General features: G+C 42.6%; 1 protein-coding gene across 1 annotated transcript in view; it reads right to left on the reverse strand.

Moving 5' to 3' along the window:
- PRUNE2 (prune homolog 2 with BCH domain) overlaps positions 1–4,863 on the reverse strand; it is a 265,400-nt gene extending 260,537 nt beyond the window's left edge. Inside the window, exon 1 of the mRNA XM_089913317.1 lies at positions 4,649–4,863. Coding sequence (XP_089769443.1) covers positions 4,649–4,684 — 36 coding nt within the window. The 5' untranslated portion in view covers positions 4,685–4,863. The remainder of the gene's footprint in view (positions 1–4,648) is intronic.
- Positions 4,864–23,211: the final 18,348 nt, after the last annotated feature.

A 23,211-nucleotide genomic window follows, 5' to 3' on the forward strand; every position in this document is an offset into this window, starting at 1 on the left:
TTCATTTAGAGTTGTGAATGTGCTTCCTTATCCCTATGCTACATACCACAGAGTGTAAGTTGACATTTAGGGTCATCCAGAATTTTTCTTCTACGGAAATCCACATATGGACCAAGTCCCACTGCAGAAAGGAGCCCTTCGTCTGCAGCTGTCACTGCTCAAGTGGCAGATGCATTCCCCAGACTCTAGCAGTGACGGTGACCCTCTCCCCACAGCATTCCTGGGATATTGATGTGCCCTGTATCCTTCTACTGGCAGCTGACACTCCCACTGCACAAATGCCCAGTGCTGGCTCATGACCCACCTCTGAGGGCATGTGGGCTGCAGTGATGCCCCACCCCTGAGCAGCTCCTTGTATTGCATCAGCTGGTGGGATCTGGCAATGGGAGAGGCTTGGCAGGCAGTCTACCCGGTATGGGGACCCTGGCTTCCTGCCAGCCAGAGTTCCAGGGGTCTGATTCCTTATTTACTTTTTTTTTTTTTCCTCCAAAGTTCATGGGAACTTGGACCATTTAACTGACATCATGAGGCTGTCTTGGCCTGAATACTTTTTTGAGCTGACCACTATGAAACTGGAGGACATTTCCCAAATCATAGTCTAGGGCTGGGAGCCTTCATTCCCTACTCGTCTTCAATTTCTCTTACCACAGAAAGAGTATAACTAAGAATGACTAAGACATCACTATGGAAATGGCGTAACTAAAAATGGAAAGCATGGCTAAAATTTAAGGATGGACCTAGAACTATAGGATTTGATCCCTGTCCCTATTCCAGCTAGAAATGCGCAGGTGGAAAAGGAAGCTGGGTGGGCACTGGCAGGAGAGAAAGAAAATGTGTTTCCACTCATTTCTAGTTCTAGGAGTGAGTATACAGATCAGAAACATAGCTGGGTTCTCGAATGGGGAAGGGAACCCAGGTAACAAACATCATCCTTTGATCACCATCTCTACAGCCTCGACGGTCGGGGGCGGGGGAGTCTTACTCTCCTGGTGTTTATTCTACTGTCTTGGTCGTTGAACAATAATTGGATCAGTCCCCTATTTGTCAAGAAGGCACCATTTCTGGAGACTGTGCTTGGGAGGAGTGACTATTTCCCTTGCTGTCCTCCACCTCCAGGTAAGGTGTTTTACAGAGAAGCTCCAGGCACCCAAGCCTGTTCTAACCACGCAGAAGGCAGGCCCCCTTGAGAAGAATTTGAGATCCAGGAGGTGGTGATCCAAGGCCACACTTGAGGTTTACTTTTGCCACTTCTGATAAATGCCACATACTCTCAGGAATGAAGGGTGGGTATCAGAAGGGGAGATTTAAGGAAAAGCCAAATGAGATTAAGTAAGTGGATCTGCATCAGTTTAAGGACCAGCAGAACTGGGGTGAAAAAGAGAACTAAGAGACCACTCTCTCAATTTCAATAGAAACAAGCTCCAAACTCCCTGATTAAAAATGAAAAATATCCCTTCTCCTTCAAAGATTTCTGCTCAACCCAAGGGCCTGGCCTAGAATAGCAGAGTTTCTCTCCTCACAATGACAGATGAATAATAAATGCTCCTAGTCGGAAGAAAGGGCATACAAACAATTTCTCCAAAGTTGTGATTATTGGAGATGCTATTATTGGCTAATAGCAGTTTCATTTTACAATTTAAAATTCCTTTGGTCTATTGAAATTAGCTAACTCCAATGACAAGGTTATGTTAATGTAATGGAGCAGGACCCTATGAGGCCTTCCTGGAACAGACTCCTCCCCCACCTTGTCCTCCACCTTTCTCCTGTCTGTAAAAAAAACGTTCGCCTCCTAGGCCTTCCCTGAGTTCCAAAGAGTAAATTTAATCAGAGAAGTGAGAAAATGCAGAAAAAAAGGAAAACAGTCAAGCAAGACAAAATAATCATAGTTTAGCCATTAAACAAAGTCAAGGACTTTTAGTTCCGCTTCAAGGGCTATAGATAATATTCTGAGCCATGTCCTTTGAGCTCTTTGCAGATAATGAAACTGCCACCAGGTGGAAGAAGTTAACTGTATGCGGCCCACAAGCACACAGAGCCCAGACTGGTTGGAACCTCCAGGTTGATGATGCTGGCTCCCAATTACCTCACCACCAACCAATCAGAAGAATGTTCATGAGTTGATCACATACCCCACAACCCCTCTCCCTCACCCTGTCTTTTAAAACCTTTCCCTAAAAGCCACTGGGGAGTTCAGGCCTTCTGAGCACTAACTACTTGGACTCCTTGCTTGGCACCTGCAATAAATGCTGCATTTTCCTTCACCGCAACCCAGTGTCAGTACATTGGCTTTACTGCATGCAGGCAAGAGGACCCAAGTTTGGTTTGGTACCATTAAGACTTTGGAAGGGACAATGGCTATTCCAAACCATTAAAAGACATGTATCATATCTACAGAATATCAAAGCAAGAATTCAAGTAGGTAGACAAAAACCTGCCCATTAGACTTTTTTTAGGTATCATATAGATAAATCTATCATATAGATAAATCTATGTCAACTTCTGATGGAAAACAGCTTAAACATAACACCTAAATTCTATCTAATTCTGGTCTAATAAAGCATAAGTGAAAACCAGCATGATCATTTTCTTCTCCCTAAAATGTTTTCCAAAGGATTAGTCTAATTTTTAAAAATCCTACCATTTTATTACGGATAAACTTCTCACAAATGAGTGCCATAATTATTGACTTAATATTTTTCTCCTAAACAAAGGGTATATATCCTCTAAAGTAAAAGGTTTACCTACTACTATAGTTGAATGTTGCATATTAAGTAAAATTTTTATTTACCTAGAAAATGTAATTTATCAGGGGAAATGTGACACTAAAAGTGACCAAAACACCTTTACTGTGGCTGAATATGAAAGGATAATTGTGATCTCTAACAAGAAACCTATCCTAAGGAAAAAATTAGCAGTAATTGTTCTTCTGGCTAAAGCAGGAAGCTGGGAATAGTATTTCAACCACTTCTTTTTCCTGTCACTCTTTTAATAATGTAGAGTAATTGCTCGTCTAATGAAGGAACTCGGTAAATAAACCTACTCATTACTTGCCACTGATTACTCTGAAATAGGGAATTTCTCCATCCCAGCAGTTGCTCTTCAGAAATGAGACAAACCTCTTGCTCACATCAAACCCCACAGTCTAAATGTTTATTATTAAAATAAATGTTACGGGAGTGGAACACAGGTGCAGTCTACAACTGCATGATCGCAGATTGCTATTTATTTTCACCCACAAAAAAATGAATTGCCAAAATTGACCTTTTCTGATTATTTCTCACTCAGTGTTGGGTAAATAACAAAGAGCACACTTATACTATCAGAAATGCAAGTGATTTCTTCAATCAGTTTTCTCCTTCGTGTGCTCAAGTTAACCTGTAAGAGGGTCGGCAATAAACACAGAAACCATCACAAACCTCAATTCTGAAATCCCCACAGACTATCAACTCTCTGGGAGGATTAAGGTAGAAAACAAAGTACTTATATTAGCATTAATCAACTTTAATGGTCTTTTTAAAGATACTTACAGTTAAATCTTTTTAAGAATCACACATCTGTCTTCACTCCCTTTGTAGTGTGAGGGTAAATGAGTGACAGTGGTAACCCTGCAAATAGTCTGCCTTGTGATTAAGACGTCATCTTAATGCAGACTTTATATTTTGGCTTTTATGAAGGTTTAAAGGTTAAAGGCAACATAAATTATGCATCTCCTCCTATGCCAGGCCTGTACAAGGTGTTTTCCCTGTTCATTAAAGATATTGCTTCCAAATGGGCAAAAGCTTTGTTTTAAGGGCCAAAAGAGAAACATTTCCCTTACATTCATTACTGCAATGCTGGAGAACCAAAACAATTCGGAATTAGGAAACTGCTAGAATCTGTTTTTCCAGAACGTATAGCAACTGTTGATATACACAGTGAAATTACCCTTCACTCTTTGAACAACAGTACAGATAGAGCCAGCCAACATGCTGGTCTCTTCCCAGGAGAACAATGGTCTGGCAAGCCTCACACCACCAGCGACAGTCGGGGTTCTCCCGTTCTGCCTCTGCCCCAAGTTGCAGTTCTGAACAGGGACCGGAGAGACTCGACTCGCACTGGAATATCCCTAACTCCCGCACTGGAGCAAGCTCCGCGTGAGGGATGCTCGGGTAAACTGCGCATTCTCACACGTTACTCCTAGTCGGCATTACTTCCTCACTTACGTTTTGCCACGCCCTCCAGCTAAAGTACGGTTTCTTCTCCTTTTACACTTACACGTACCGCATCTGCAGAAGTCTGGGCTCTTTTTTTCAAGGACCACACCCATTTATCCTCTAGCCTCCAGGAGCAAATTGTAGATTTGGCTGGATCTGCCTCTCTCCAACCTCAAGCCAAAGGAACCAAAGCTGGACACACAGCACCCAACTTCAGCCGAGTCACGACTACCCCCAGCCCGGCACTTTGGCTATGAGGGAGGATTATGGAGACAGACTGCCCGCTGCAAACCCCAGAGTCCCCGAGATTCTTTCCAGGGGACAGTCCGTACACCCTGACAACTAAGTGGCAAAGTTGTTTCTTCCTCCTCTGCTGCAATGTCCTTTCTTTTTCATCAACGCGCGCGCGCACGCGCGCGCGCACCAACACACACAGCCTTGCTCCCTCAACTTACCAGTTTAGACTTGGCGCGTTGCAAAAATTCTTCCATGTCGTTCCGAGTGGTTTGGACCAGAGGTACCCGGAGAGCGCGGAGGACTGTCTCCTCCGGGGCGAGACGTGCCAGGTCCCCGGACAGGGGCCGGACCGGACGCAGCGACCGGCTGCTCCCTCCTACCGCTCGGAGGCGGCTGAGGTTGTGGCTGCGCCCTCGTCTGTCGCCTCGCAGGGCTCCCGCCCCACCCCGCGCCCGGCTGCCGGCTCAGGGCGCCTGACTCTGCCCTAATAAGGAAAGTGGGTGTGACGCCCGGGAGCCCCAGGGCGCGCCCCGCACGCTGGCTGGCACGCGCCTGCGGAGCCGGAGCTCTGGGCCGAGTCTCGGGGGCGGGGGTGTTGGCGGATGGCGAGGAGCTCCTCCGCCAATCGCAGGGCCCCGCTGCGGCCTCCTGACGTGGCGCGCCGAAAGATGCTGCAACCATGGACAGCGCCCAGAAGTGCGAGCCAAGTGCAAGGGGCTGCTGCAGAGGGAGGCTCTGCCGCAGGCACAGCCGCTGTCAGCCAGGGGAAGTGGAAAGAGGACGAGAGAGCCCCCCTCCCCCCCCCCCCCGAGAGCCTCCCTTCTCGGCCAGCGCCTCCCTGGCTGCCTGGCAGGTTACAGAGAGCTCCAGCGGTCACTTAATGAGCTGGCTCTGCTAGCCTGGCCAGGGGATGCACTCAGCTAGATTGAGAGGTGGAGGGGGTTACTGCTGAGCTAAAAGCAGTACGACCTTGATGGAGAATAATCCGAAGAGCAGGCTAGGAGGTTGTGGTAGGCTTCATCTTTCCTCCTTGCCCTCAAAACATACCTGCCCAGTAACAGACCTCTGCAGTTCACCTCAGCTGGGTTCCCTTATGTTGGCCCTAGAGCTATGGATACACACACCCTTCTGCAGTCCCCATCCACTCTGACATGTATGCTCAGGAACGGCGAGGGCTCCAGCATAAGGGTCTGTGTTTTTACAGGATCCTCAGATCATTTCTGTGTACATTAATGTTTAAGAAGTACTGCAATAAATACTTAAACTTACAGCTATGAGCCTTATTTAAAGCCACAGAATTTTGTTGTGTGTCCTCTCTAGGCTTACCAGGGCCCCAGATACATCCCGGCCTTGGCACATCTGCCTGTAATACCCTTCCTGCCCTCTCACCAGCCACACTGCCTGGCTAACTCATGCTTCAGCGATCGGCTTAGAGAAGTGATCTCAACCCCAACTGCACTTTAAAATCACATTATAATCATGCAGGACTTTAAAAAATACTGCTTCCCAGGCTCTATTCCAGACCAACTGAATCAGCAGCTCTAAGAGTGGGACCACAGCATCAGTCTGGTGTAAAAGTGCTCCAAGTGATTCCAACGTGCAGCTCAGGTATGATCCTCTGGTTCTCAAATTTTAGCGTGTATATGAACCGCCCAGAGATGTACTGAAGCACAGATTTTTTTGTGCCTCACTCAGGGAATTTCAGGCTTAATAGGTCTGTTTAATGGGCCTGAGAATTTCCACTCTTAACTGTCTTCCAGGGTTTGCTGATGCTACTTAGAAGTTATCTTCCTCCAGGAAGCCTCCCCTGACCCCACTCCTCCCTTTCCACTCCCAGACTGAGTCGGTTGTCCCTTCCATGTTCTCTCATAGCAACCTATATTGTCTACTCTACTATAAATTGTTTATTTGTCTGTGTTTTCCACCAGGCTGTGTGCTCCACGAGAACAAGGACCTTGCCTATCTCATTCATTGATGTATCCCTAACGAGGCTCATGTCATACATAAATTGCAATAAACATATCTTAATGAATAAGTGTACATATGAAAGGTTCCTCTCTCTCTCTCTCCCTCGCTCGCTCGCTCGCTCACTCTTACTCTCCCTCTCTCTCATTCTGTGTGTGTGTGATTATCCAACTGTTTTTTATTCAGGAGGACCCAATAAAAAGAAATCAGTGCAGTCAACAGATCTGATTAAGAGGGAGTGAGTGGAATGTTAAGCTCTGATTTACATTCAGGCTGTAGGGAAACTGCAGATTCTCTCTGCTTTCTTTGATGACTTAAGTAATTTTAAACCACCCAGGTAAAACAAGTGTTTTGTCAGCCTTTAAATCTGTGAAGTTGATTACAATTCAAGTAACATTACCAAGAAAAATTCCCAAGAATTCTTTGCCTCTGACTCCATTGGGGAATTTAATGACAATCACTAAATTCCTCTGAAATTTGATTTTAAACATTTGGGGTAGGTATTATACAGCCTTGAGTTTTCTTACATTTTTCTTCTGATGGATTCAAACTCCAGCATCTATCTCCCTGAGTTTTGCTCCACCAACAACGTTTCTGCAAAAGTTTATCAAGATTTACCTCCTTCAGGAAACCTTCCTGAACTGACCACTTGTATTCGTTTCTCGAGGCTGCTGTAACAAATTACCACAAACTCAAAGCAACACAAATTTATTGCCTTACAGTTTGGAGGATTAGGATGTAGACGTCTTTGGGAAGCTACTATTCTACATACCATACAACCCATTCTCCCAATTATTTGGTGGTTATCAGCCTTTGATCCTCGGTTTCTTATCATTCCACAGCATCCAGAAATCTAGTGCCTTTAACTCTAAATTAGAAGTCATCAACCCTGGCTGCACAATGGAACCATCTGAGCGGCTTTGAAAAAATATTGATGCTCCAGCCCATCTCCAGAAATTCTGATCTGAGTGGTTTTGAGAGGAACCCAGGCATTAATATTTTTAAAAAGCTCATCAGGTAATTCTCTGTGTAGTCAAAGTTGGGAACTACTGCCAGTTAGATAAATTTGCATTCCCCCAGTCACCCAGGTACAAAAGCTGGAGTCCACTTTGACTTATAACTTTCTCCTACCTCTTGTGGCCAAATAGTCCCCAAGTCCAGTGTCTTTAACCTTTGAAAAGACCTCCTCCAACTTCCTTCCTTTCTGTTCCAAGTGCCATCATTGTAACTCAAGTATCAGATCTGAGCCTAAAGCCCACTCCCCTTCTCTCTAGAGGCCTTCACACTTGTCTGCAGAACAATCCCGTTTCCTCTACTCTTTTCTTTTTACTCTCAGATTTCTTGACTTCTAGACTCCTCTCATTTGAGACCTGTATCTGAGTATTATTCATTTTGAAATTAATTATCGGAGTAGATTAGTAGGATGGTTGTTATGCACTGCATGCTTTTCGCATATTGAAGCTTTAACCCCCAATGTGACGGTACTAAGAGGTGGGGCCTTTGGGAGGCGATTAGGTCCAGACGAGGTCATGAGAATAGCGCCTCCTTGATGGGATTAGTGTCCTTATAAGAAGAGAAAGAGACCACAGTGCTCGCTCTCGCCCTCTCTCTCTCTCCACCGTGTGAGGATACAGCAAGAAGTGACCACCCACAAGCCTAGAAGAGGGCTCTCACCAGGAACCAAATGGAACAGCATCTTGATATTGGGGTTCCCAGCCTCCAGAACTGTAAAAGATAACCATCTGTTGTTTAAGCTGCCCAGTTTATGGTATTTTGTTATAGCAGCACAAGTAGACTAATACAGTGGTAGTGCTGGGAAAAGGAAGACTTTAAGGATCATCTAATCCCATCCCCTTATTTTACTGAGCAGGTAGCCAAGGCCCAGAGCAGTTCAATATCCTCTTGGGCTAACAGAGCTGCTTAGAAGCAGAGCCAGGACTGAAACTCAGCTCTCCATCATTCATTCCTTCAGCATTTATGGATCATTACCTATGCTCAGGTAGACATTATGCCCAACCCAAGATGTACAGGCAAGATCCTTGCCCTCAAGGAGCTCATGGTCTAGTCACTATAATACAAAGAGATAAATTCAATGATTGAGAAACATATGGTATTGTACTAGTTGAGATAGAATGTGGGCTAGTGACTACGGTCTGGATTCTCATCATTGCTGTGGTAGCTTAAACATGGCTGCAAATTCTTTGACACGCCTCCCAGTAAGAAGTTGGATCTATGTTCCATCTCCTTGAATCTTGGAGAGCTCCATGACTTTCTGAGCAATAAAATACAGCAGAAGTGTCACCAGGACAGTTTCTAGGACCGGGCTTTAAGAGATTGACAGCTTCCACTTCCTGTCTTATGGAATACACACTCTTGGAACCTAGCCACACAGCAGCCATGTGGAGAAGCCCACATGGAGAAGAACTGATGACCCTGGCTAACAGCCCAGTTGCCAGTCATGTAGTCAGCCATCTTGGAAACAGCTTCTCTAGCCCCGGTCAGGCCGACCAGCCAACACCACACGGAACAGAGTTAAGCTCTCTCTGTTAAGCCCTGTCCAAATTCCTGACCCACAAAATTATGGGATATAGTAAAACAATTGTTATTATAAGTCATCAAATTTCTGGGTAATGTGTTATGCAGCAATAGACAACCAGAACACCTGACCATTTACAGCATACGTAACTTTGGGCAAGTTATCCTTTCTAAGCTTCAGTGTCTTCATCTACAAAATAGATATAAAATAGGACCGTTGTGAAAGTTAAATGCAATAATACACACAAAGTGCCCAATTCCTGGCCTGTAGCTTCCATTAGTCTTTACAAAGGGTCTATCAAAATATACTACCAAATGTAAAACAGATAGCTAGTGGGAAGCAGCTGCATAGCACAGGGAGATCAGCTCAGTGCTTTGTGACCACCTAGAGGGGCGAGATAGGGAGAGTGGGAGGGAGACGCAAGAGGGAGGAGATATGGGGATATATGTATATGTATAGCTGATTCACTTTGTTATAAAGCAGAAACTAACATACCATTGTAAAGCAGTGATACTCCTATAAAGATGTTTAAAAGAGAAAAAAAAGGAAGAAACTTAATGCACTATCTTGAAGTGGAGACAAGGGTCTCTATGAAGAGAACTCAAAAAGAAGGATCAATTGTGGACGGATCAGCAGTCACTAAAAATGTGAAATTCATATATTATATTATATAAATATAATGTATTTTATATTTTACTATGTATATTTATTATATATTATATAAATATAATAGATTATATTATAATCTGTATCTATCCTACATCAAGAAACACCTTCTAAAGGTTACGTTCCTTTGGAGACCTGAGCGTCGTACACTGAGATGTCTATTTCAGAGAAAGGCACTGCAGATGCTCCAGGTATAGTGATATTTCTCTGCAATAAGGCATCTGCCTGCGCTACTCACTGATGAAATGTGAGGTCCTTACAGCAAAGTTTACGTGTTTTAATACTCCTGAGTCACCACTCCCTGGCCCGCAGAGAACTGGGTCTTCCCTTGACAGGCTCTCACTGCAGCCCTGCATCCACCTCAAGGGGCTCTGGTCGCAGTCAGTGCCACAGTGAGGGCATCGGAAGTCTTCCTTGTCAGAGCCAGCTCCGCGTGCTGGCTGTGTGCTTTTGGTCAAGTTCACTGACCCCTCTGATCACCAATCTCCTCACCTGTGAAATAGGGAAAATAACACCTGCCCTAGTTACTTTACAGGATGGACAGAAAAAGTCAGATAGTAACATCTGTACATATATTGGAAAATGTTAACAATGGAAAGGAGAATAACGAGGCGATCTTTTTGTTTGGTTAAAAACAAAAATTACCTGACAAACGTCACCCTTTTAAAAATGGGATGTGACTGGAATGGCAACTGCTGACTCACCATTTGGGCGCGTTTCCAGGATAGCTTCCCTACCGACCAGCCATACTTCCAACAGGTGTGTTCTCTGTGCAGATGTATTACGTTGGCTGCTTTGAAATTATTTCATGTGACAAAAGATGTTCAAGAAACTGTGCCTCCCATTTTGACAACATTTAAAAGCTTTTCAAGCCTGTTTCAAGGAGAGAGACTGAAGAAGGATTGATGTGTGGTAACTGGTTAATTAATATGTGTTAACTAGCGCCTCTCATTTAGCTTTTAAGCTACTGTAAAATGCCTGTTTTTCACTCTCTAACGGGTCAAATGCTACCCATTTGGTCAAATAATATCAAAGGAATTGACTTTTTTTTCTTATGTATTTTGGCAAGGATTTCCAAATTTTTAAGGTAGGCTTCGCAAGACTGTTTTTTAAAAAAAGAAGTCCATATATCCTTAGTCCTCTCTGAGCTTCTGTTAAGGAAGAAGAGGGGTTACTGGAATTGTCAGAGGCATAGTAGCAAGTGGCAGCATCCAGATCTCTTGGGAGAACGTCCTGAGAGTCAAATGTCCGGGCTTTGAATAGGGCACATACCACCTGCGTCATTTCTGGGAACCGCAGACATCTTGTAGAACAATGAATTTAATTTAAAAGGACAGCAGAGGAGAGGGAAAGTACTCTGTCTCTATGAGTCATCAGGATAACGAGGCAGTGGCTGAGCTTTTGGATCTGTAGCCTGCTGAAAGATGAGGGGTGATGGTCTTCACGTCACTGCTTCTTCTCAAACCACACTATTCAAGGCAGGTGGTTCAAGCTTTACACACTCTTCTCCTGCAGGAAGATATCTCAGTTCGCTTCAAAACAATACTTTATGTTTCAGAGTTACAATATAATTTTAACTTGGGCACGATGGATCATGCATTTCCACTGGGAAGGTATTTGGCAAGGGGAGTGAATATTAATCATTTCCAAGTCTTGAGCGTCTACCCACACGATCTCTCATCCTTGCAACAACCTACAAGGTCCAGAACAACAGAGACTACAGCTGACTCCATTTTAGAGACAGCAAAACTGAGGCCCACATTGTTTATCAACACATCCAAAGAAATCCAGACACTGAATTAAAATTTCCAAACCTTACTGTATAACATAGGGAATATAAAAAAATAAAAGGTTTTTAAAATTCCAAACCCTTTTCATTAAGAAGGCCAATGTTTACAAGCATGAAATATCACTTTAATCTTATACTAATAGCATTTACTCTTCATTAACAAATGTATCCCAATATTCATTGCAGCACAGTTTACAATAGCCAGGCCATGGACGCAACCTAAATGTCCATCGACAGAGGAACGGATAAAGAAGATGTGGTACATATATACAATGGAATACTACTCAGCTATTAAAAAGAATGAAATAATACTATTTGCAGCAACATGTTTGTACCTGGAGATTATCATACTAAGTGAAGTAAGTCAGACAGAGAAAGACGAAAGACGAATATCATATGATATCACTTATATGAGGAATCTAAAACAAAATGATACAAATGAACTTATTTACAAAACAGAAACAGACTCACAGACTTAGAGAATGAACTTATGGTTACGGGGTCGGGGGAAAGGGTTGGGGGAGGGATAGATTGAGAATTTAGGATTGACATATACACACTGCTATATTTAAAATAGATAACTAACGAGGACCTACTGTATAGCACAGAGAACACTGCTCAATATTATGTAATAACCGGGCTTCCCTGGTGGTGCAGTGGTTGAGAGTCCGCCTGCCGATGCAGGGGACACGGATTCATGCCCCGATCCGGGAAGGTCCCACATGCCACGGAGCGGCTGGGCCCGTGAGCCATGGCCGCTGAGCCTGCGCGTCTGGAGCCTGTGCTCCGCAACGGGAGAGGCCACAACAGTGAGACAGTGAGAGGCCCGCGTACGGCAAAAAAAAAAAAATTGTGTAATAACCTAAATGGGAAGAGATTTTGGAAAAGAATAGATATATGTATAACTGAATCACTTTGCTATACACCTGAAACTAACACAACATTGTTACACAATTATACTCCAATATAAGATAAAAATTAAAAAAACAAATCTATAATGTAGGAACTATTATTATACTCATTTTAAAGATGTGCAAACTGTTGTACAAAGATGTAATTTGTTTAAAGTCATCCAAGTTGTAAGTGGCCAAACCAGGATTCCAACTCAAATGACAACATCCAGAGCCCAGGTATTGAGCTACCGTATATCACTGGCAGTCCATTGCTGCACACCTGAGAAAACTAACATGGAGCCTGGACAAGAAATAAGTACTCATCTGCTACTCTTTCAGTTGCTCCTCTACTCACTAAGAATGAGTTAGTGGGACTTCCCTGGTGGCGCAGTGGTTAAGAATCCGCCTGCCAATGCAGGGGACACGGGTTTGAGCCCTGGTCTGGGAAGATCCCACATTCCATGGAGCAACTGAGCCCGTGTGCCACAACTACGGAGCCTGTGCTCTAGAGCCTGTGAGCCACAACTACTGAGCCCACGTGCTACAACTACTGAAGCCCACGCGCCTAGAGCCCGTGCTCCACAACAAGAGAAGCCACCGCAATGAGAAGCCCACGCACTGCAACGAAGAGTAGCCCCCACTCGCCGCAGCTAGAGAAAATCCGCATGCAGCCAAAAAAAAAAAAAAAGTTATTCACTCTGCATTTCCCTACTCTAAATCTCTGCATCATAAGACCATTGGAGTTCCAAAAGGAAAGGAAGAAGAAAATTTAATCCCATTAACATGAGTCTTAGTGCCCAGCTACAGAATTTGACTTCTTGCTTGTATTTTCTTCAGCCTGGGCACCACAGCAAAGGACTTGTTTCCCAACAGACACTCTGTCAAGGTCTCCTTCAACTCACTCCCTAGGTTACACCACTGGCAATTAAGCACCGTTGGGAAATGCTGCCATCTAAGTGCTGTGTCTCCTCTCAAGGATTCATGGGAATATTCCACTACACTTAGCTCATAAATTGCAGTTAGGAACATATACTACCTTTTCTGGATTCTGGATTCCTTGTCCCATTCCCTTCCCCCCAACACTTTACTTTCCGTGAATGAAGGGGGAAAAATTTCTAAAAACAATTTTAGAATGTGGAGTCAGCAGCTGGGGCAAGCCTGCTCTATTATCACTCCGAAACTGCAATAAGAACTTAATTTGGTCATTTGCTCATTTAACAATAAATTGATATAGTTCCATTTTCCCCCAGTAGTGTAGTCAGTTGAAAAAAATTTATTTATGTGCAAACCACAAGAGGGTAGTCATTGTTTTTTGGAAAATGTCATGGAAATCACCAAAACCAGTCTCAATTGGCAGCTTTGAGGGATGGCAAATGTTTTATGTTAAATGCTATGTCATTCTCCAAATGCCAACTTAAAGGTGTTAGTCTCCACATCTCCTGCCTACTGTGGGACTGTAAGCCTCCAGAGGACAGGGCTTTGGTCTTAATCCTCTCTGTATTCCCCCTCTGCATCCAGCACAGTGCCCTTTCTATAGTAGGTCCTTACATAATTATAATAATAATTGTTGATCAGTTTCTCTCCAGCTGAAGCCTTAAAGAACAGAGGCTCATCAACCAGGTAGAAATAGGAAGAAATGCAGGTACTTTTTTTTTTTTTTTGAGTATAATTGCTTTACAAAAGTGTGTTAGTTTCTGCTTTATAACAAAGTGAATCAGTTATACATATACATATGTTCCCATATCTCTTCCCTCTTGCATCTCCCTCCCTCCCACCCTCCCTATCCCACCCCTTTAGGTGGTCACAAAGCACCAAGCTGATCTCCCTGTGCTATGCGGCTGCTTCCCACTAGCTATCTATTTTACGTTTGGTAGTGTATATATGTCCATGCCTCTCTCTCGCTTTGTCACAGCTTACCCTTCCCCCTCCCCATAACCTCAAGTCCATTCTCTAGTAGGTCTGTATCTTTATTCCTGTCTTACTCCTAGGTTCTTCATGACATTTTTTTTCTTAAATTCCATATATATGTGTTAGGATACGGTATTTGTCTTTCTCTTTCTGACATGCAGGTACTTTTGAAATTTTTTACTAGGTTCTGTAAAGGGATTGAAACGGTGGTTTTCAATTGTATTCTAAGACAATATCTTCCAGAACTCTGACTCAGGTTAGTGTAGATCTCAACATGTGATGGATGGAGAAACACAGAATCACTAAAAACAGAATTACTACTGGGCCATTGAAGTAAAGAAAACAGAAGACACAAAGATACTTTTAAATAATCTCAAATATGTATCTGTTAATTGCCATTGCAATTCCTCAAATATTTGTGTATGCAAATATGCCCATTCAACACTGAATAATTAATATCGAGGAAGATAGTTGAACTTGGCACACATAGAAGCAGCCTGGAGAGAGAAAACTGACTGGGGAAGGAGGAGAATGCAGGAAACCTGGATTCTTTCCCTTTGTGATAAGGAAGCCTAGTAATGACACAGAGATCCAGGCAGCTCTGGAAAGGGACAATTCCAAATGAGGAAAAGACACCTAGAAGGAGGGGAAAGGGATCAAGGATCTGTCTGGTTTTCACACACATGTCCATGGTAAATCCCTGTATATAGGGATAATGTTTCTTGAGCTGCTATTATGTTCCAGGCACTATTCTAGGCATTGGAGATACACACAGGCATGTGGTCTTGTGGAGACTTCAGTTGCAGGAAGAGAGACAATAGACAATTACATAAACAAACAATCAATTCAAATTATCGGAGGGTAGTGTATGGTATGAAGGAAAAGCAGAATGACATGATAATGATGGGGGAGGCCCAGGCCTACACAAGATTAAGTGGCCAAGGAGTTTCTACTGAGACCCGAATGACAAGAAGCCTCCATGTCAAGAGGGAAAGAAGGCACTCTTGGCAGAGGGAACATGAGGGCAAATGTGCTAGCAGATGTCAGGCCAGCCTGGCTGCAACACCCGGCATCAAGGGAGAAACAAGAGATGTGCTTGGATAGAGGGACAAAGACCACTTCATTAGGGCCCTGGAGGTCATGATAGGATGTTAGTTCTATTCCAGATAAAATCATGGTGGATAACCATCAAAGGAGTAACATGGTCTCATGTGTGTTTTTATAAAGACCACTCCAACTGCTAAGTGGAGGGCAATCCTGCTGTGTAGGGAGAAAGAGTTACAGACCTCTTAGAGATCTAGCCTGTCATCTACACAAAAGATGGTGATGGTTTAGATCAAGAGATGTAGCAATGGGGAAGGAGAAAAGGAAGATAAAATAACAACAACAACAATAATAATAGTAATAATATATTTTGAAGGTAAAGCCAACATGGAAGTAAAATAAATCCAAAATGCATTAACTGACTAAATATTTCTAATGCTATACTATGGCATTAGTAATGCTCAAATACATTGTACTAATGGGGCATATTCCAGCCATGTGAAATTTACTAACAGTCAGAGTAATAACTCCTAATTTCACAGAATAGAAACTACAGAAAGACACCCAAAAGACCAAATCAAAATGATCCAATGTAGCAGACACTGGAAATTTCTTGGTGGTCTACTATTTGAACATACTTCCTTTATTTTGAGAATTCATTCAAAAACCAATTCTTGGTGGGAAGTGGACCCCTGGCCTGTAGTTGCCATTGCAAAACATGCCCGTCTAGTGGCAGCATGGATTTGTCAACTATTAGCATGGTGCCTTCAGAGCTTTCATTCATGAGATCTGATTCCACATTGATCAAGCAGCCTTTCATTACGATTTGTCTCTTCACAGAGGTCCATCCATTGAGAAACAAGCAAGAAGACTAGCATATTCTTGATTGCCTAAGACAGGCCAGCACTGTGGTAGGAATCTGAAAATATATTATTTTATTTTACTTAATTTTCAAATCATCTTTACCAGGTTGGTATTATTGGCTTTACTTTACAAATTAAGTGAGAGAGAGAGGAAAAAAAAAGAAAAAGGATCAGAGAGTTGGGGATGACTTGTCCACGATCACATAGCTAGGAAGTAACAAAATCAGACTACTGAGTTCAAATCCCACTTAACCCCAGGATTTTCTGTGGGTAGGTTTGCTTTGTGCTTTGTGGATCTAACTGGGGGGAAAAAGTGGTCAAGAGAACTGAAAAAAGCTAAAACTGTCTCACTGATGGACATTTACAAGGACAGGAAGTTGAGATCAGGAAACCCAGAGGAAGGGGAGAGAAGAGCCAAAGTGCAGACAATTTTGGGAGAATTTGCAGAATTTTAAGGGTTGAAAAGTGGGTACTTTAGTTAACTGCCATATGTGATGTATGAAATATTGGAAAAGGGATGTACGGACTTCGTCTGTGGTACATCTTCATGCGATTTCAGCAAAGATTTAAACTGTTATCTGTGCTTTGGGGGATACCTGACTGGTGCTTCCTTTATGAGGCACCATTAAAATAAACATGAGGCAACTCAGCCTTTTGAAGCTTTCATAACTCTCTTGTGGAATTTTCTGTTTCACACAGAAAGGAGTAATCAAACTTGGACCCAAACCCAGACCTGTAATCAAACTTGGACCCAAACCTAGATGCGTCTAAAATAATTGAAATAATGTTAGAGGAAGAAAGTTAATCATCCTAGGATGTGCTCCATTCTTCCTCCTGTGATTGCTTGCTGTGTCTGAACCATTTATTCAGACATAAAGAGAACCATGTGAGTGTACTTCATAGATGTCTTAAGGAGTTTTTTAGGGTAATTTTAACTGTACTTGACTGTAATCTGAGTGACTGACTTGACACATGCAACTCCACTGAACATGGAACCCAGTGCAGGGGACAGATAGGCACAGAAGGTGCCAACAGTGCACTTGGGAAGGAAGTAGCCTAGCATGCTCCTGGAACATAGTAAGTGCTCAGTAAATGTTTGCTAAATGGATGAATGATGAACAAATAAAAAGACAAATGAAGAGGAGAGGACCTTCAAGATGGCAGAGGAGTAACACGCGGAGATCACCTTCCTCCCCACAAATACATCAGAAATACATCTATATGTGGAACAACTCCTACAGAACACCCACTGAACGCTGACAGAAAACCTCAGACCTCCCAAAAGGCAAGAAACTCCCCATGTACCTGGCTAGGGCAAAAGAAAAAACAGAGATAAAAGAATAGGGTCGGGACCTGCACCTCAGGGATCTGTGAAGGAGGAAGTTTCCACACACTAGGAAGCCCCTTCCCGGGCAGAGACGTGGGGGGTGGCGCGGGGGAAGCTTCGGAGCCGCGGAGGAGAGCACAGCAACACGGGTGCAGAGGGCAAAGCGGAGAGATTCCCACACAGAGGATCGGTGCCGACCAGCACTCACCAGCCTGAGAGGCTTGTCTGCTCACCCGCTGGGGCTGAGGCTCGGGCTTCAGAGGTCAGATCCCAGGGAGAGGATTGGGGTTGGTGCGTGAACACAGCCCGAAGTGGGCTAGTGCGCCACGGCTAGCCGTGAGGGAGTCCGGGAAAAAGTCTGGAGCTGCCTAAGAGGCAAGAGACCATTGTTTCCGGGTGCGCGAGGAGAGGGGATTCAGAGCACTGCCTAAACGAGCTCCAGAGACAGGCGAGAGCCGCGGCTAAAAGCGCGGACCCCAGAGACGGGTATGAGACGCTAAGGCTGCTGCTGCCGCCACCAAGAAGCCTGTGTGCGAGCACAGGTCACTATCCACACCTCCCCTCCCGGGAGCCTGTGCAGCCCGCCACTGCCAGGGTCCCGGGATCCAGGGACAACTTCCCCGGGAGAACGCACGGCGTGCCTCAGGCTGCTGCAATGTCCTGCTGGCCTCTGCCGCCGCAGGCTTGCCCCGCATCTGTACCCCTCCCTCCCCCCCGGCCTGAGTGAGCCAGAGCCCCATAATCAGCCGCTCCTTAAACCCCATCCTGTCTGGGTGAAGAACAGACTCCAGAGGGCGATCTACACGCAGAGGTGGGGCCAAATCCAAAGCTGAACCCCGGGCGCTGTGCGAACAAAGAAGAGAAAGGGAAATTTCTCCCAGAAGCCTCAGGAGCAGTGGATTAAAGCTCCACAATCAACTTGATGTACCTGCATCTGTGGAATACATGAATAGACAACGAATCATCCCAAAATTGAGGCAGTGGACTTTGGGAGCAACTGCAGACTTGGAGTTTGCTTTATGCTACTGACAAGTTTCTGACTCTTATGTTTATCTTAGTATAGTTTTTAGTGCTGTTATCATTGGTGGATTTGTTTATTGGTTTGGTTGCTCTCTTCTTTTTTTTATTACTTTTTAAATTTTTTTATTTTAATAATATATTTTTTTAATTTTAATAAATTTATTTTATTTTATTTCTTTTTTTTCTCCCTTTTCTTCTGAGCTATGTGGCTGACAAGGTCTTGGTGCTCCAGCCACGTATCAGGCCTGAGCCTCTGAGATGGGAGAGCCGAGTTCAGGAAATTGGTCCACCAGAGACCTACCGGCCCCACATAATATCAATCAGTGAGAGCTCTCCCAGAGATCTCCATCTGAATGCTAAGACCCAGCTCCACTCAACAACCAGCAAGCTACAGTGCAGGACAACCCATGCCAAACAACTAGCAAGAAGGGAACACAGCCACACACACCAGCAGAGAGGCTGCCTAAAATCATACTAAGTTCACAGACACCCCAAAACACACGGTCCAGCCCACCAGAAAGAAAGGATCCAGCTCCACCCACCAGAACACAGGCACCAGTTGCCTCCACCAGGAAGCCTACACAACCCACTGAACCAACCTTAACCACTGGGGGCAGACACCAGAAACAAGAGGAACTACGAGCCTGCAGCCTGTGAAAAAGAGACCCCAAACACAGTAAGTTAAGCAAAATGAGAAGACAGAGAAATACGTAGCAGATGAAGGAGCAAGTTAAAAACCCACCAGACCAAACAAATGAAGAGGAAATAGGCAGTCTACCTGAAAAAGAATTCAGAATAATGATAGTAAAGATGATCCAAAATCTTGGAAATAGAATGGAGAAAATACAAGAAACGTTTAGCAAGGACCTAGAAGAACTAAAGAGAAAGCAAACAGTGATGAACAACACAATAAATGAAATTTAAAATTCTCTAGAAGGGATCAATAGCAGAATAACCGAGGCAGAAGAACAGATAAGTGACCTGGAAGATAAAATAGTAGAAATAACTACCACAGAGCAGAATAAAGAAAAAAGAATGAAAAGACTTGAGGACAGTCTCAGAGACCTCTGGGACAACATTAAACACACCAACATTCAAATTATAGTGGTCCCAGAAGAAGAAGAGAAAAGGAAAGGGTCTGAGAAAATACTTGAAGAGATTATAGTTGAAAACTTCCCTAACATGGGAAAGGAAAAACTCAATCAAGTCCAGGAAGAGCAGAGACTCCCATACAGGATAAATCCAAGGAGAAACATGCCAAGACACATATTAATCAAACTATCAAAAATTAAATACAAAGAAAAAATATTAAAAGCAGCAAGGTAAAAGCAACAACTAACATACAAGGGAATCCCCATGAGGTTAAGAGCTGATCTTTCAGCAGAAACTCTGCAAGCCAGAAGGGAGTGGCAGGACATATTTAAAGTGATGAAAGGGAAAACCCTACAACCAAGATTACTCTACCCAGCAAGGATCTCATTCAGATTCAACGGAGAAATTCAAATCTTTATAGAAAAGCAAAAGCCAAGAGAATTCAGCACCACAAAACGAGCTCTACAACAAATGCTAAAGGAACATCTCTAGGCAGGAAACACAAGAGAAAGAAAAGACCTACAAAAACAAACCCAAAACAATTAAGAAAATGGTAACAGGAACACACATATTGATAATTACCTTAAATGTAAATGGATTAAATGCTCCAACCAAAAGACATAGACTGGCTGAATGGATACAAAAACAAGACCTGTATATATGCTGTCTACAAGAGACCCACTTCAGACCTAGGGACACATACAGACTGAAAGTAAGGGGATGGAAAAAGATATACCATGCAAATGGAAATCAAAAGAAAGCTGGAGTAGCAATACACATATCAGACAAAATAGACTTTAAAATAAAGACTATATCAAGAGACAAAGAAGGACACTACAGAATGAAGAAGAGATCAATCCAAGAAGAAGACATAACAATTCTAAACATTTATGCACCTAACATAGGAGCACCTCAATACATAAGGCAAATGCTAACAGCCATAAAAGGGGAAATGAACAGTAACACAATCATAGTAGGGGACTTTAACACCCCACTTTCACCAATGGACAGATCATCCAAAATGAAAATAAATAAGGAAACACAAGCTTTAAATGATACATTAAACAAGATGGACTTAAATGATATTTATAGGACATTCCCTCCAAAAACAACAGAATACACATTCTTCTCAAGTGCTCATGGAACATTCTCCAGGATAGATCATATCTTGGGTCACAAATCAAGCCTGTAAATTTAAGAAAACTGAAATTGTATCAAGTATCTTTTCCAACCACAACACTATGAGACTAGATATCAATTACCGGAAAAGATCTGTAAAAAATACAAACACATGGGGGCTAAACAATACACTACTAAATAACCAAGACATCACTGAAGAAATCAAAGAGGAAATCAAAAAATACCTAGAAACACATGACAATGAAAACATGATGATCCAAAACCTACGGGATGCAGCAAAAGCAGTTCTAAGAGGGAAGGTTATAACAATACAATCCTACCTCAAGAAACAAGAAACATCTCAAATAAACAACCTCACCTTACACCAAAAGCAATTAGAGAAAGAAGAACAAAAAAACCCCAAATTTAGCAGAAGGAAAGAAATCATAAACATCAGATCAGAAAAAATGAAAAAGAAATGAAGGAAACAATAGCAAAGATCAATGAAACTAAAAGCGGCTTCTTTGAGAAGATAAACAAAATTGATAAACCATTAGCCAGACTCATCAAGAAAAAAAGGGAAAAGACTCAAATCAAAAAAATTAGAAATGAAAAAGAAGTAACAACTGACACTGCAGAAATAAAAAGGATCATGAGAGATTACTACAAGCAACTATATGCCAACAATAAGGACAACCTGGAAGAAATGGACAAATGCTTAGAAAAGCACAACGTTCCGAGACTGAACCAGGAAGAAATAGAAAATATAAACAAACCAATCACAAGCACTGAAATTGAGACTGTGATTTAAAAACTTCCAACAAACAAAAGCCCACAACCAGCCGGCTTCACAGGCGAATTCTATCACACATTTATTGAAGAGCAAACACCTATTGTTCTGAAACTCCTCCAAAATATAGCAGAGGGAGGAACACTTCAAAACTCATTCTATGAGGCCACCATCACCCTGATACCAAAGCCAGACAAAGATGTCACAAAGAAAGAAAACTACAGGCCAATATCACTGATGAACATAGATGCAAAACTCCTCAACAAAATACTAGCAAACAGAATCCAACAACACATTAAAAGGATCATACACCATGATCAAGTGGGGTTTATCCCACGAATGCAAGGACTCTTCAATACACACAAATCAATCAATGTGATAAACCATGTTAACAAATTAAAGGAGAAAAACCATATGATCATCTCAATAGATGCAGAAACAGCTTTTGAAAAACTTCAACACCCATTTATGATAAAAACCCTCCAGAATGTAGGCACAGAGGGAACTTACCTCAACATAGTAAAGGCCATATATGAGAAACCCACAGCCAACATTGTTCTCAATGTTTAAAAGTTGAAACCATTTCCACTAAGATCAGGAAAAGGACAAGGTTGCCCACTCTCACCACTATTATTCAACATAGTTTTGGAAGTTGTAGCCACAGCAATCAGAAAAGAAAAAGAAATAAAAGGCATCCAAATAAGAAAAGAAGTGAAGCTGTCACTGTTTGCAGATGACATGATACTATACATAGAGAATCCTAATGATGCTACCAGAAAACTACTAGAGCTAATCAATGAATTTGGTAAAGTAGCAGGATAGAAAATTAATGCACAGAAATCTCTTGCATTCCTATACACTAATGATGAAAAATCTGAAAGAGAAATTAAGGAAACACTCTCATTTACCATTGAACAAAAAGAATAAATACCTAGGAATAAACCTACCTAAGGAAACAAAAGACCTGTATGCAGAAAACTATGACACTGATGAAAGAAATCAAAGATGACACAAACAGATGGAGAGATATACCATGTTCTTGGACTGGAAGAATCAACATTGTGAAAATTGACTATACTACCCAAAGCAATCTACAGATTCAATGCAATCCCTATCAAACTACCAATGGCATTTTTCACAGAACAAGAACAAAAAATTTCACAATTTGTATGGAAACACAAAAGACTCTGAATAGACAAAGCACTCTTCAGAAAGTAAAACAGAGCTTGAGGAATCAGGCTCCCTGACTTCAGACTATACTACAAAGCTACAGTAATCAAGACAGGATGGTAATGGCACAAAAACAGAAACATAGATCAATGGAACAGGATAGAAACCCCAAAGATAAACCCACACACATATGGTCAACTTACCTTTGATAAAGGAGGCAAGAATATACAATGGAGAAAAGACAGCCTCTTCAATAAGTGGTGCTGGGAAAACTGGACAGCTACATGTAAAAGAATGAAGTTAGAACACTCCCTAACACCACACATAAAAATAAACTCAAAATGGATTAAAGACCTAAATGTAAGGCTAGACACTATAAAACTCTTAGAGGAAAACATAGGCAGAACACTCTATGACATAAATCACAGCAAGATCCTTTTTGACCCACCTCCTAGAGAAATGGAAATAAAAATAAACAAATGGGACCTAATGAAACTTAAAAGCTTTTGCACAGCAAAGGAAACTGCAAACAAGATGAAAAGACAACCCTCAGAATGGGAGAAAATATTTGAAAATGAAGCAACTGACAAAGGATTAAT

The sequence above is a fragment of the Delphinapterus leucas genome, chromosome 6 (assembly GCF_059928025.1).
Source record: "Delphinapterus leucas isolate spDelLeu-1000000601 "Yukka" chromosome 6, BTC_Dleu_Yukka2, whole genome shotgun sequence".
Taxonomy (NCBI): Eukaryota; Metazoa; Chordata; class Mammalia; order Artiodactyla; family Monodontidae; genus Delphinapterus; species Delphinapterus leucas.